The sequence below is a fragment of the Natrix helvetica genome (genome assembly GCF_964273705.1).
Source record: "Natrix helvetica genome assembly, chromosome: 10".
NCBI classification, from domain to species: domain Eukaryota; kingdom Metazoa; phylum Chordata; class Lepidosauria; order Squamata; family Natricidae; genus Natrix; species Natrix helvetica.
Genome location: NC_138561.1, coordinates 12,246,928 through 12,260,386, shown reverse-complemented (window position 1 = coordinate 12,260,386; position 13,459 = coordinate 12,246,928). Strand labels below are relative to the sequence as shown.

Here is a 13,459-nt window from a genome sequence, read left to right as displayed (position 1 = left end):
AGTTGTAGGAGACGGCGAGCATGGTCACTTATGGCTGCTGCTTTGTTGCAATATTTTGAGGGCGGGCTTATTTTTGGGAGAGGGCTTATTTTAGTGCATGCGCTCAAAAGCCTGATTGGCCTTATTATCTTGGAAGGTATTATTTTCAAGGAAACAGGGTAGAAGTTTTAAGTGTATATAAACAACAGCAACAATGTATTATTACAGTCTTAGACCAGTGACCAGAACAATTAAAAGCACTCAGTGTATATACACTTAACATGTGTAGTAAAAAATAATAAATAATTACTAAAATCTATAATAAAATCCAGTATCAATTATACACGGTCTGACTATAAGATAGCTACAATCCCTAAATTGTGTGGCCCATTGTAGGTTCAATGCTAAAAGATAAGTGACTAAGCAGTGCAAAGGGTTTGCACAATAGTTACACAATATCGCTATGGTGGGAAATGTATATGTACTGAGTGCTTTTATTTGTTCTGGTTGCTGGTCTAAGACTATAACAATAAATTGTTGTTGTAGTAGTCATTTGAAGATATTAAATATAAAACCAGAAGAAAAGAGTTTAAGCAGTCTGTCTGAAAGCAGACCCCTTTCTTTTAATTTTACATTAGGAAAACAAAATACTTTCTGAGATCTCATAGTAGTTTTAAACTTGTCCCTGCATTGGAACTATGGAGTTTAGAATTTGTTTGCAAATTATGCATTCTGAAGGAGCCAATTCATCCACTGGTGTTGACAAATATTCAGGCTGAAGTTCATGGAAGGTCCATTTTAATGATCCATGGAAGCTTGCCAGTGTCCCTCACTAGCTCTCTAGAGAAGTTATCAATGAGACTAAGTTCATAGACTGTGTTAATCCATAGTATCTTTAACCAAAGCTTACTGAATAAATTATAATTGGCACAACACTCTAAATATAGACTCCAGTTTACAAACCACAAACACTGTACACCACACACAGACAGACACACACACACACACACACACTTCCCAGTAAACACTAAGCCACACAAACCACAACAGGCTTAGAATGATGTACAAGCTCCTCTGTGTCAGCCTTCATTGACCTGGTTCATATAACTTGCAAGGTCAGTGTTTGTTTAACCTCAGTTTCTTGACTGCATTGCAACTGGGTAGGATCTTTTCAACTTTCATGTGATTCATTGTGGCAGGCTGTGTTTATGACACCATTGAGTGAATGGTATTTCTATTTCATATTGTTGTAACCTTAACTATTTATTTAGTCAAGAAAGTCAACATGAGATACCTCCATAATTTAGACAACTACGCAAAGAGGGATCAGTTAAGAGTTAAAGTGTTTGAGACATTGATAGGTAGGTAGAACAATGGGTGTTGGGTGTTTTTAAGAATGAACTGGAATTAGACTTAGGTATTACTAAGACTACCAGATAAGGGGTTATGTTCCAATTTGGGGAATTGGGTAGATCTAGTCTAGTTTTTAAAAAAAACAGACTATGGGTGACATGATAGCAGTGTTCCAATATTTAAGGGGCTGCCACAAAGAAGAGGGGATCAACCTATTTTCTAAATAGGGCAGGACAAGAAGTAATGATGGAAACTAAACAAGGAGAGAAGAAACCTAAAACTAAAGAGAAATTTCCTAACAATGAGAACAATAAATCAGTGGAACTGTTTGCCTTCAGACGTTGTGAGTGCTCCATCACTGGACACTTTTAAAAAGAAACTGGAGAGCCATTTGTCTGAAATAGTATAGGGTCTCCTGTTTGAGCAGGGAGTTGGACTAGAAGACCTCCAAGGTCCCTTCCAATTCTGTTATTCTATTATTCTGTTAATTTATTCTGAATTGTATGGACCACACCATTCAGATAGTGGTTTTCTGTTGTTTTTAGTATTAATCCAACAATATGGCAGATGGTGTGCCCAAAAGAACTCCTTCCTTATCACCAGGAAAGTGAGAATTGTCAGATAATTTGGGTAGCATGAGAGATTCCCATGGGATCAGATTCTGATGTTGTATGGGTCCCACTGAATTTTTGCAGTCAAAAGTGGGTAACATTTTAGACACAATAGAATCAATCCATTATATGTATAAAAGTGGTGGCAGGATGTAATTTACTCAGGATCTATTGTGGCTTTAGAGAAGTAAGTAATTATTATCATAACAGAAACATGACTGTCTAAAAAGTGTTCTATGTTTCTACCGGCTCCTCTCCTTTTCTTTGGCTAACCCTGACTGGTCATTTTCTCATACTTGTTTGAGGTTTCTGCAGTGACTTCAAGAAAATGTCTTAAATTAAAACCAGCTGAAACAACATTATTGGGTGAAATGTTTCTGCACCACTGGATGAAATGTACAGGAAAGGAAACCAGTCAGACAAAATAGAATTTATCAGAGGAAAAAATGGTAAAGTAAGCAAATGACTGAGATGTTTGACTTACTTAACTATTCGGGGAGGAGGGGTGAACTGGATGTTTCATTAACTCCTGTTGTGGGAAAATATCCAAGAATTATATAAAGTTTAAGTTTAAGTTTAAGTTCCCATTTTAAGTTCCCATTTTAAGCCCAAGCCTGAAGATGGCAAGTGAGATCTTGCCGAAACGTTGCCAAGACAATCTCAATCCTACATGGGAAAAGACCCGAATACAACAAAACCAGCATACCTACACCCGTGAAAATCTATGAAAACAAATATTTATATCTCTCCAGTGTGGTTTTCAATTTATGGTTAATCATAAAATTAGACTTGTTCTGTTCTTGAGTAAGCCTCAGAAATGTATATTTTTCTTTCCCAGTTAAAGTATTAACAATTTGGCCATCAACTGAATATTTTTACTCTGTCCTCAGAGACTTATGTGGCTGATGTAGTGTTTTTGGAGGTCTTTCTGGGGAATGCAAAAACATTGCAGTCTTTGTGCATTGTGCTTTCTATTTTCTGAATTTCTTTTTTTTAAAATGTACCTGAAAACTCCTGGCTCTCATTGTCAAGTTAGCTTCAAAGGAAATGGCATTCTGTATCTGGAAATGCCATCTGCACTCAGACTTTAACTGATTGAATTGGCAGGCTAAATCAACCTACGTTTAAGTCCTATATTTATATATCAATCTATGAGCACGGCATATTCAGCTTGGTAGCCATTGCTTGGAAAATACAGACTTTATGGAGTGTGCTGAACATGGTCAATCATGTTATAGTTGGTAGCCAATTCAATTGAGAGTTGAATTGAATACAACGGTGGTGGGACTCAGATGAGTCTGCCTATAGAGATGAGGTGGACTAATTGCTTTTGTGGTGTGAAGACAATAACTTGGTCCTTAACACCAATAAGACCAAGGAGCTTATAATGGACTATAGAAGAAATAGATCAGACATCCAGCCCTTGCTTATCTATGGAGACCAAGTGGAGCAAGTGGCCAGTTTTACATTTGTGGGTGTTATCCTAAAAGAGGACCTGGGGCAACTCACATTGCAGCACCAGTCAAAAGAACCCAGCAGAGATTATATTACCTGAGACTTCTCAGGAAACAGCAACTGAACGAAAAAGTGCTGGTGATCTTCTATCGCTGCACCATAGAGCGTATCTTAACTTACTGCACCTGTGTATGATTTGCCAATTTCACAGTGGCAAATAGGACAGCGCTCCAGAGGGGTTAATGCCATTGCCCAGAGGATCATTGGTTGCCCTCTCCCCTCTTTGGAAGAGCTTTATAGCTCCCGCTGCCTTAAGAAAATTCAAAATTTTCTTTAAAAAAAAACATTGCATCCTGGGCACCCTTTTTTTGAACTATTACCATCTGGCAGACGGTACAGGATAATAAAAACAAGGACAAATCGACTGAAAAACAGCTTCTATCCTAAAGCAGCAACTATATTGAATTCTATGGTATAGTGCAATATTAATGCAATATCGGGTTTTCAATTTCAATTATATAGCATGTGAAGGATGTGTCTTTGTATTTTTATTTTTATAGTTATAATATACACTGAAGATGGCATTCAATTTTGTTGTACAATGTGCAATGGCAATAAACTAAACTAAACTGAGTTCCCACCTAGACCAGACTGAGGTCAATTGCAAAGGAGATGATCTTACATGATTATGTTATTGAACATTTTTATGTGTACTGTATTAATTTCCCCCTTTTTATTATCCTGCTGATGTTTTGTGACTTGAGCTGGTTGTTTGATTAATCAATAAACACTAAATGAAAATAGAAACTGTTGGTCAATTGAAGACATAGGGGCAAATAGGGATGACCCTCAGATGGAAGGTATATCACAATAAAAAAGAAACATTAACATGTATAAAAGGCAAAGTACTATTTCCAAAAGCTATTTGTACGGGGGTGGGGGTGGGGGGGCAGGGAAACCCTTCTGCCAAAAACTTCTTCATTTGGAATAGCTCCCCAACTCTCTTCTGTGGTTAGATCTTCCACTCCTGACCATCCAAAAGCTAATAATCTTGGCTGTTCCAGAAGATCTGTTCCACTGTATTGGAATCATCAGTGTCAATCTTCAGCATAAATGATTATAATTTTTATATAAAAAACTGACAGCAGAAAAGTATCCAGTTTTCCATTGAGTCTGTTGAGTTTGTTTCTTTGTTTGCATGCTTGCTTTTTTCATTTATTTATTTTTGAATTATTTTTATATTTTATTTTTATATTTTATATTATTTTATGTGTTATGTTTATATTTTATGTTTAGATTGCATTATCAATTTAGTGGCTTAATTTTCATTGTAGTGTTATTGGCCATCATTTTGGTTTAAGTTTTTGAATCTGTAGGGCATCTGGAATCTGCTTGGGCTGTGCTGGCAGATTAAACTCATAAATAAATAGATAAAGAGAGAGAGCAAGTGGAGGAAATGCAGTGAAAATAAAGGAGACCTCACTAGTTAGCCAGACAGAGCCAAGGTGGCACAGTATTTGGAGTGCACTACTGCAGGCTACTTCAGTTGCCTGCTAGCTGCAGTTCAGCAGTTCAAAGCTCACTGGCTCAAGGTTGACTCAGCCTTCCATCCTCCCAAATTGGGTAAAATGAGGACTCAAATTGTTGGGGCAATATGCTGATCTTGTAAACCATTTAGAGAGGGCTGTAAAAGCACTATGATGTGGTATATAAGTCTAAATGCTACTGCTAAGTGCTACACAGTTGGCTAGACAGACAGACAGACAGACAGACATTCCAAAGCTTTGCACGGTGTATCTGAACTGAGCTAGAGACGTTTCTCCAAAATATGGAACAATCGCATTGCTTTCAAACTCTATTATCTCTTCTCTGGAATAAACCAAGAGGCCTTAAGAGATCTGCATTCTCTTTTTGCTTCTATCTCCCGCAAAGCAATATTATATTCAAATTGTAGCAATTGAAGCAATCAAAAAAAAAAAAAAAAAGGCTCCTCCAAATGAAGTCACTGGAAACCTCATCCTTGAAGCAAACATTTGAAACTACGATACGACTGCTGGGTTGCACAATTTGTAAAACTATCTTGCCATAGAAAAACATCAGAAAGGAAGTGGGGCTGGGAATAAAAGAAGAAAATATATAACAGCAAGTCACCAGTGCAATTTCTTCTGAAACCCACCAAAGATTCCTTTCAAGGCATTTCAAAGGGCTGTTGGATTCTGCAAGTGACAAAGGTATATTTGAGTGTCGGAAAGAAAGGGAAGGTGGTGATAAAAAGAAAATAAAAAAATTACAGCATTTCTTGTCATGACCAATTATGACAATATGAGCTGCAGATTATCTAGCAGGATTGCTGTATTTTTGCAAAATATCTTTGATGTAAAATTTGTAACATAAATCAGGCCATGGCTTTGTGTGTGTGTGTGTGTGTGTGTGTTCCTAATTGCTACTCCTGTGCAGATTAAAATGAAATTATCCCTCAAGTTCTGAAACTCTTTCCTTTTTACAGTGCAGTTTCCAGCTTCAATACTATAATGGCAGTCCCGAAGGTTGCTTTTTCAAAAGGCAACTGGACTTTGTGTTTCCTTGAATAGAATAGAATTCTTTATTGGCCAAGTGTGATTGACGCACAAGGCATTTGTCTTTGGTGCATCTACAATGAAATACAATAGCAGAGTTGGAAGGGACCTTGGAGGTCTTCTAGTCCAACCCCCTGCCTCGGCAGGAAACCCCATATCATTTCAGACAAATGGATATCCAACATCTTCTTAAAGATTTCCAGTGTTGGGGCATTCACAACTTCTGGAGGCAAGCTGTTCCACTAATTAATTGTTCTAACTGTCAGGAAATGTCTCCTCAGTTCTAAGTTGCTTCTCTCCTTGATTAGTTTCCACCCATTGCTTCTTGTTCTACCCTCAGGTGCCTTGGAGAATAGTTTGACTCCCTCTTCTTTGTGGCAACCCCTGAGATATTGGAAGACTGCTATTATGTCTCCCCTAGTCCTTCTTTCTATTAAACTAGACATAGCCAGTTCCTGTAACCGTTCTTCATGTTTTAGCCTCCAGTCCCCTAATCAACTTTGTTGCTCTTCTCTGCACTCTTTCTAGAGTCTCCACATCTTTTCTACATCGTGGTGACCAAAACTGAATGCAGTATTCCAAGATCCCTTTCACAGTTACTACTGTTGAGCAAGATAGCACCTATACTGTACCTGTACATTTTTGTTTTTATTGCCTAAATGTAGAACCTTATTCTTGAGCAGATTAATAGTAATAGCAATGCACACTTAGTAGTTTGACAGTGTTGTAAGAAAATTATTTGTTTGGCAGAGTGATGGCCTTCAGGAAAAAAAACTGTTCCTTTGTCTAGTTGTTCTGGTGTGCAGTGCTATATAGCATCATTTTGAGGGCAGAAGTTGAAACAATTTATGTCCAGGATGTGAGGAGCCTGTGGATATTTTCACAGCCCTCTTTTTGACTCGTGCAGTGTACAGATCCTCAATGTAAGGCAGGTTGGTAGCAATTGTTTTTTCTGAAGTTCTAATTATCCTCTGAAGTCTGTGTCTGTCTTGTTGGGTTGCAGAGTCAGATCACAGAGGTGCAGATGACAGACTCAATAACTGGGCAGTTTGAGCTTTCTGAGTTGGCGCAGAAAAAAGCATTCTTTGTTGTGCTTTTTTGATGATGCTTTTGATGCTTCACTTCTCATCAAAGAGGCTTCCTCAGTTCTGCCAGAACTGACTGTTAGACCTTGGATGAGAAGTGAAACATCTTCAAGGAAAAACCAAGGAAGACCAGTTGCATCTTGAAAAAAGCACCTTTGGGACAAGCATGACCTGGATGACTAAGAATCTCCATAGACCATGATTGTACTATTCTAATTTTGAAAGGTTTTGATAAGACAACCCCAGCTTCATTCAGATAGTAAATGTGAACAGATTTATTCCTCTCTCCCTCTTTCTCACCATCTCTTTTGCTTGGCCAAGCAGTTATAATTCATTCTTAAGTTATCATTCCATTCATATTTGTTTTGTGAAGTTTTGTTGCTATATACTGTGAATTCACCTTTAGTACTTGTTCGGTTTTGCTGTTTTTTCTTGTTGTATTGATTGAATCTGGCTCTGAGAGGCACTAATGCATGGTGGATTATAAATATTAATATCTTCTTTTTTGGGTCTCTGCATGGATAAATCTATATAAGAGCTGTCAAACTCCCACACTACTTTGTAGATTATAAACAAAAAGAAAAAGAGCAGGAAAACCTTTTATACCTCAACTTTGTGTACACTTGTGTATACACTTGTGTGCATATGAAAGGGAATGAAGTGTGTGTGTGTGTGTGTGTGTGCAGGCGTATATGTATGTATGCATGTTTGTATATACACATACACCAAATTATAATACTTCATGAATGATACTTATTTCTATTTCTATTGTAAACTTCATTTGGTTGTTTAGTGTTTTTATTCCTATCGGTCCTTCCTTCCTTCCTTCCTTCCTTCCTTCCTTCCTTCCTTCCTTCCTTCCTTCCTTCCTTCCCTCCCTCCCTCCCTCCCTCCCTCCTCTATTTCAATCTTTAACATAGACAGCAGCATTTTGACTAGTTAAGGTGTTCTGGATATAAGTTTGTTATATGATAACAATTGATTCTCCCTTTTTCCAACTCATTAACTATCCTTTTTGGTACCTTCAGCCAATGGTTCTAAGTACCATATGTTCAGGTGTGATTTCTCTAACAATTTCTGAACTTCGCACAGGAGCAATCTCTTTGGCCTCCTTTATAACTACTGCCAGTCAGTTTCATTAGAAGTTTGTTGAATGCTTGTGTTTTAAGAAGGCATTTATTTATGGAAAGGTCTTTGCAAACCTGGCTGGGTTCCAACTTGAGTGAGAAATTTGAAGTTCTCTGGTGTGTAAATCATCCTGTACCTAAATATAAGTAAGTTAGAAAAAAGAGTTGAGCCTATACTTCAGTCAGTCAGTCACTCATGTTCCAGGCACCTGTGGGCCGACTACTGCAACTTGGTCTAATTGTTGCCCATTTTGCCTTTTGTGGCAAAATGACTAATTAGTTGAGGGACCTTTCTCCCCTCACAGTATCTGCTTGGCCACTTTGATCCTACAGAGATAACATACTCTAAATTTCTTCAATTGAAGTAATACTCTCTCAGAACTTTGGAAGTGTGCCTTCTCTCTACCAAGACTGCCTTCTGGAACAAGATGGTCTCTGAGATCTGGATGTCTCCCATCTAGTCAGATATTCAAGCTAATGGATGACTAGATAGATGATAGATAGATAGATAGATAGATAGATAGATAGATAGATAGATAGATAGATGATAGATAGATAGATAGATAGATAGATGATAATGATAGATAGATAGATGATAATGATAGATAGATAGATGATAGATAGATAGATAGATAGATGATAATGATAGATAGATAGATGATAATGATAGATAGATAGATAGATAGATAGATAGATAGATAGATAGATAGATAGATGATAGATAGAAAGATAGATAGATAGATAGATAGATAGATAGATAGATAGATAGAGATAGATAGACAGACAGACAGACAGACAGACAGACAGACAGACAGACAGACAGATAGATAGATAGATAGATAGATAGATAGATAAGAGATGGAATAATATAAGAACTGGGATGCTTTAAAAAAAGCAAGCAAGCAAATTAACTGTTCAATAGTTCAAGTGTGTTATGATGGTTCTTTTCTATACAATTTACACAGGGCATATAACTTGCCAATGAATGCTAATGGAAAATATCTTTAACTGATAGAGCAAAACAACATATAATCTTGTGGAATTTTAAATACATATTAAAATTGGGTTCATTTGAAACCTCAACTTAAGATGCTCTTTCTGGTGTTTAAGAATGCCTTGAGAATCAAGCCATCTAAAGACATGCTTTTCCCTGTATCAACTTATAAAATTACACATCAAACTAACATTATTTTTGTCCTAGTTATTATGCATAATTCTACCTTACTTTCTTTTCTGTATGTATCATTGCCTCTTCTTCACAAGTGTTGTTGAAACAATAATTCCCAATGTACAGATTTAAATGCAAATGGTTCTTTTCAAACCACATTTGCTGCATACATACATGCATATGTACCCATCACACTGTTTCTGTCACAGGCCTGCAGAAACCATAGCTTTGGTGCTGCTACATTGAGTCTCCTTACATCTATATGAACTCTGAAGAGGGTGTGGAAGAGGCAGAGTAACCCTCCTGCCCAAATCTCTCATTCTGTTACAGTCTAAGGTAAGATAATAGGACTGTGTTTATTGTCTCATAGGATGTAGAGGGCCAAGTTTGTTGATGCGTAAGGAAGGAAGTCTTACAAAATTCAATAGGAACTCATGAAGATCAGAGAGGATTTTTGACAATAGTCCAAGTTGGAGCACCTAAATTTAAAACCAATATGTGGAGCTTCTTAGAGGATAACAACAGGCCATGAATGTGGAGAGCCACAGAGCCGGGCTCATCTGCTAGTATGTTGGCTATTACCAGAAACATGTACGGATAATGACTTATTTGGGGGTAATGACAAAGCCAAGAAGGTGACTTCATTCTGGCAATTTAAAGTTTGATGTAGACAAAGAAGAAAGGAGAAGGGAAGTGAAGGAAGGAGGGGGAAGGGGGAAGGAGGAAGTAGAAAGAAACAGAAGGGCAGAAAGGAGAAGATGAGGAGGAGAAAGAAAAGAAGAAGAAGAAAGAAGAAAGAAAGAAGAAAGAAGAAAAGGGAAGAAGAGGAGGGAGAAGAAGAATGGTTTTTCTTAAAATTTCTCAAGTGTTTTATCTGAAGATGAGTAGATGAGGCATTGGTAATCATGAATCCAATGGCTGCAGATTTTGGCAGGGGGGGGGCAGCAGGGGGGTAGAAGAAGAAAGTAAATAGAATCCTGTGCTTTGTTCCTTGTAACAGACAGTTAACATAAATCCCAAAAGGCACATTAATATGCAAGAAAAAAAAGTCATATCTCATGCCGACATTATTAAATCCATTTGATACAGGTCTTGACAAGCTGTTTCAAATTAGGGTGGTTAATGTTTGCGTGTCTCAAAATTGACACGTGAAGGGTCTACTGTGGGTTTGTTTGCTTGTTTTGAATCAGTGTAAATATCTGAACAAAAACAAAAACTCTACAACAACTTCAAAGTGTGAAATCCTGCTTGCTGAAAGAATGACATCAATAGCTAAACGGTCACCCAAATAGATCTTTTTGTTATTGACACCTCAAAGGAAACTGCATTTTGTGCCCATTTTTTTTTTATTGTAACTTTGGTTACACAAAATGGAGACTTGGTTTCTGTGAAAAGTAAACTGATTTCAGAAAGCTTTATTATTTTTAAACATGGGGTCCTCGTTGGGAGAATGTGTTGAGTGGCTTCTTAGATACACAAGAGAACCATACTGTTATAAGGACATTATACTTGTCTACAGTGGTGAAATCCAAATGTTTCTTCCTACCGGTTCTGTGGGCATGGCTTGGTGGGTGTGAAAGGGCAAGGATACTGCAAAAAACCCATTCCCTCTCCACTCCTGGGGGAAGGATATTGCAAAATCTCCATTCCCTCCCCACTCCTGGGGCCAGCCAGAGGTGGTATTTGCCGGTTCTCAGAACTGCTCAAAGTTTCCGCTACTGGTTTTCCAGAACCTGTCAGAGCCTGCTGAATTTCACCTCTGCTTGTCTATCCTAAAACATGAAAATCCAAATGTAGATGTAAATAAATAATATACAGTTATCCTTCTCTGCAAAAGCATTGTGCAGCTTCAGTTGCAACTACATCCTAAATTGGCAGATGGTAAGGAACAGCTTGCATTTTAGGACTTCTCCAGCTGGGATCCATCCCTATGGAGGAGGAGAACTAAGCATGATAACATCATCTAATGTCAAAGAACTGCTCTGGATGAGATTTGAGTAAACACTAACATACATACCATATTCCCTGTGTAATCCACCCGTCCCATTTTCCACGGAACCCAACATTCTTAAACAATAAGAAGAACAGTTTGGTGTGACCTCTAAGTTAAGAGGTAACAAATGCATTCATCCTATTCATGCAATGCCTATATAGTTTTGTAAGAAAAGTTTTTTTCAAAGGGAACTCTGACCTTGGCTAATTCCTTCAGTTCTCTTTTTCTGCAATGCACATTCCTGCAATGAATTCTCCTTTTATCACATTGTGCCCATACTTTTGAATTAGATTATGGCACTATTTTTGGTCCTGTTTTTTTTTTAATCAATGTATATCAATTGGCTTTTCACTTAATCTATCAAATCTATCAGCTATCAAAATATTCCAGACAATCCTGATTTGTTCAGCAAAGATGGCTTCTCCCATTGGACTTGCTTGTTGGAAGCAACAAGACTTTTATTGAACTGGATTAAGTCCAAACATGATTTACTACGAAAGAACTAAGACTGCACTGGTAATTAAAGGTAAAGGTTCCCCTCACAGATATGTACTAGTCATTCTTGACTCTAGGGGGCGATGCTCATCTCCATTTCAAAGCCAAATTTATTTTTATTTATTTATTTACTAAGCGCTTATAGACCGCCCCCTCTCCCGAAAGGGACTCGGGGCGGTGTACAGTCCATATCAGAAATACATCATAAATAGCTATAAAATTAAACAATTAAAATTATTAAGTAGATAAATAGATAAGAGGAGGATAAAAAGATTTAAAGAACTGTACTGCTAAGTAAATAATTTAAAACCCCAACAAATATCCTGTAAAATTAAGTTTAAAAACAATCCCCCTAAAAAACCAGTAGGAAATATGTTTGCCAGGAGGTAGACGTTATAATTATGCCAGGCCAGCCAGAGCCATCACTGTCCAAAGATGTCTCCGTGGTTATGTGGCTGGTATGACTCAACGCCGAAGGCGCATGGAACGCTATTACCTTCCCACCAAAGGTGGTCCCTATTGTTCTACTTGCATTTTTATATGCTTTCAAACTGCTAGGTTGGCAGAAGCTGGGACAACTAACGGGAGCTCACTCCATTATGTGGCGCTAGGGATTCGAACCTCTGAACTGTCAATCAACAAGCTCAGTGTCTTAGCCATTGAGCCAGTGATAATTGCCAAACCCTAAATATCACTGATTTCAGACTGGTTTTTAATATTCTCTCTTTTAAAACATTCTTTCCTCATTTACCCTGAATCCTTTTTTAAAATATGTCATATATGCCATATGTATGTATGTATGTATGTATGTATGTATGTATGTATGTGTGTTACAACCCCTGGTATCAGCACAAATACAACACATATGTATGTATGTGTGTGTGTGTGTGTATGTGTGTATGTGTATGTGTATGTGTATGTGTATATATATGTTGTATTTGTACTGATAAATAAATAAAGGGAGACTAGTATAGATCTATTTCGAGCTAATTGGCTCTCATCAGCTAGCCATACCCCTACTGGGATTTGAACCTGGGCTGTATTATATCTTAGGCAGGAGTCTTAGCCACTAAGCCACAGGCTTGCCTCCTTATCATATATATATATATATATATACACACGCATGCACGCACGCACACACATTACCTGATGCTGGGATACATATTATTCAATTGTGAAATGAGATCTGGATCCTTTGCAAATTGATTTAGGCTTCTATGATTTTAAATGGGGCATTAGCTGCAAACTCTCATACAAAGGATTACCTGGATGTTATGGATTAGTTGCATTCTTTGCATCAACAAAGAGAGTGGATGCTCTAAAATTCTTCATCCATATATTTTTCTTGCCAAATTTTGAGGGTTTTAGCTTGCCTGAGCATTTTTTTCTCTTACCCTTTGAAAGGCCCTTAATAATCTACAACTGTCCTTTTTCTTAATTTCTAAATTTTGTATATAACATGGAATATGCACCGTTGGCCACGTACCTTCTTGTCTTCTCCTTCCTGTGTTGATTATCCAGGCAGACACAAATGATGTTCTGTGTTAAAGTATACATTAAAACATTTTCTGGAAAACTACAATGGGTATATCGTGATATACCAGATTAAATGCTTAG

At 37.5% G+C, this 13,459-nt stretch overlaps 1 protein-coding gene across 1 annotated transcript in view; it reads left to right on the top strand.

Moving 5' to 3' along the window:
- LOC309397428 (uncharacterized protein) overlaps window positions 1–13,459 on the top strand; it is a 603,241-nt gene that overhangs the window by 402,914 nt on the left and 186,868 nt on the right. Inside the window, exon 5 of the mRNA XM_081963449.1 lies at window positions 9,564–9,690. Within this exon, the coding sequence (XP_081819575.1) occupies window positions 9,564–9,580 (17 nt within the window). The 3' untranslated portion in view covers window positions 9,581–9,690. The remainder of the gene's footprint in view (window positions 1–9,563; window positions 9,691–13,459) is intronic.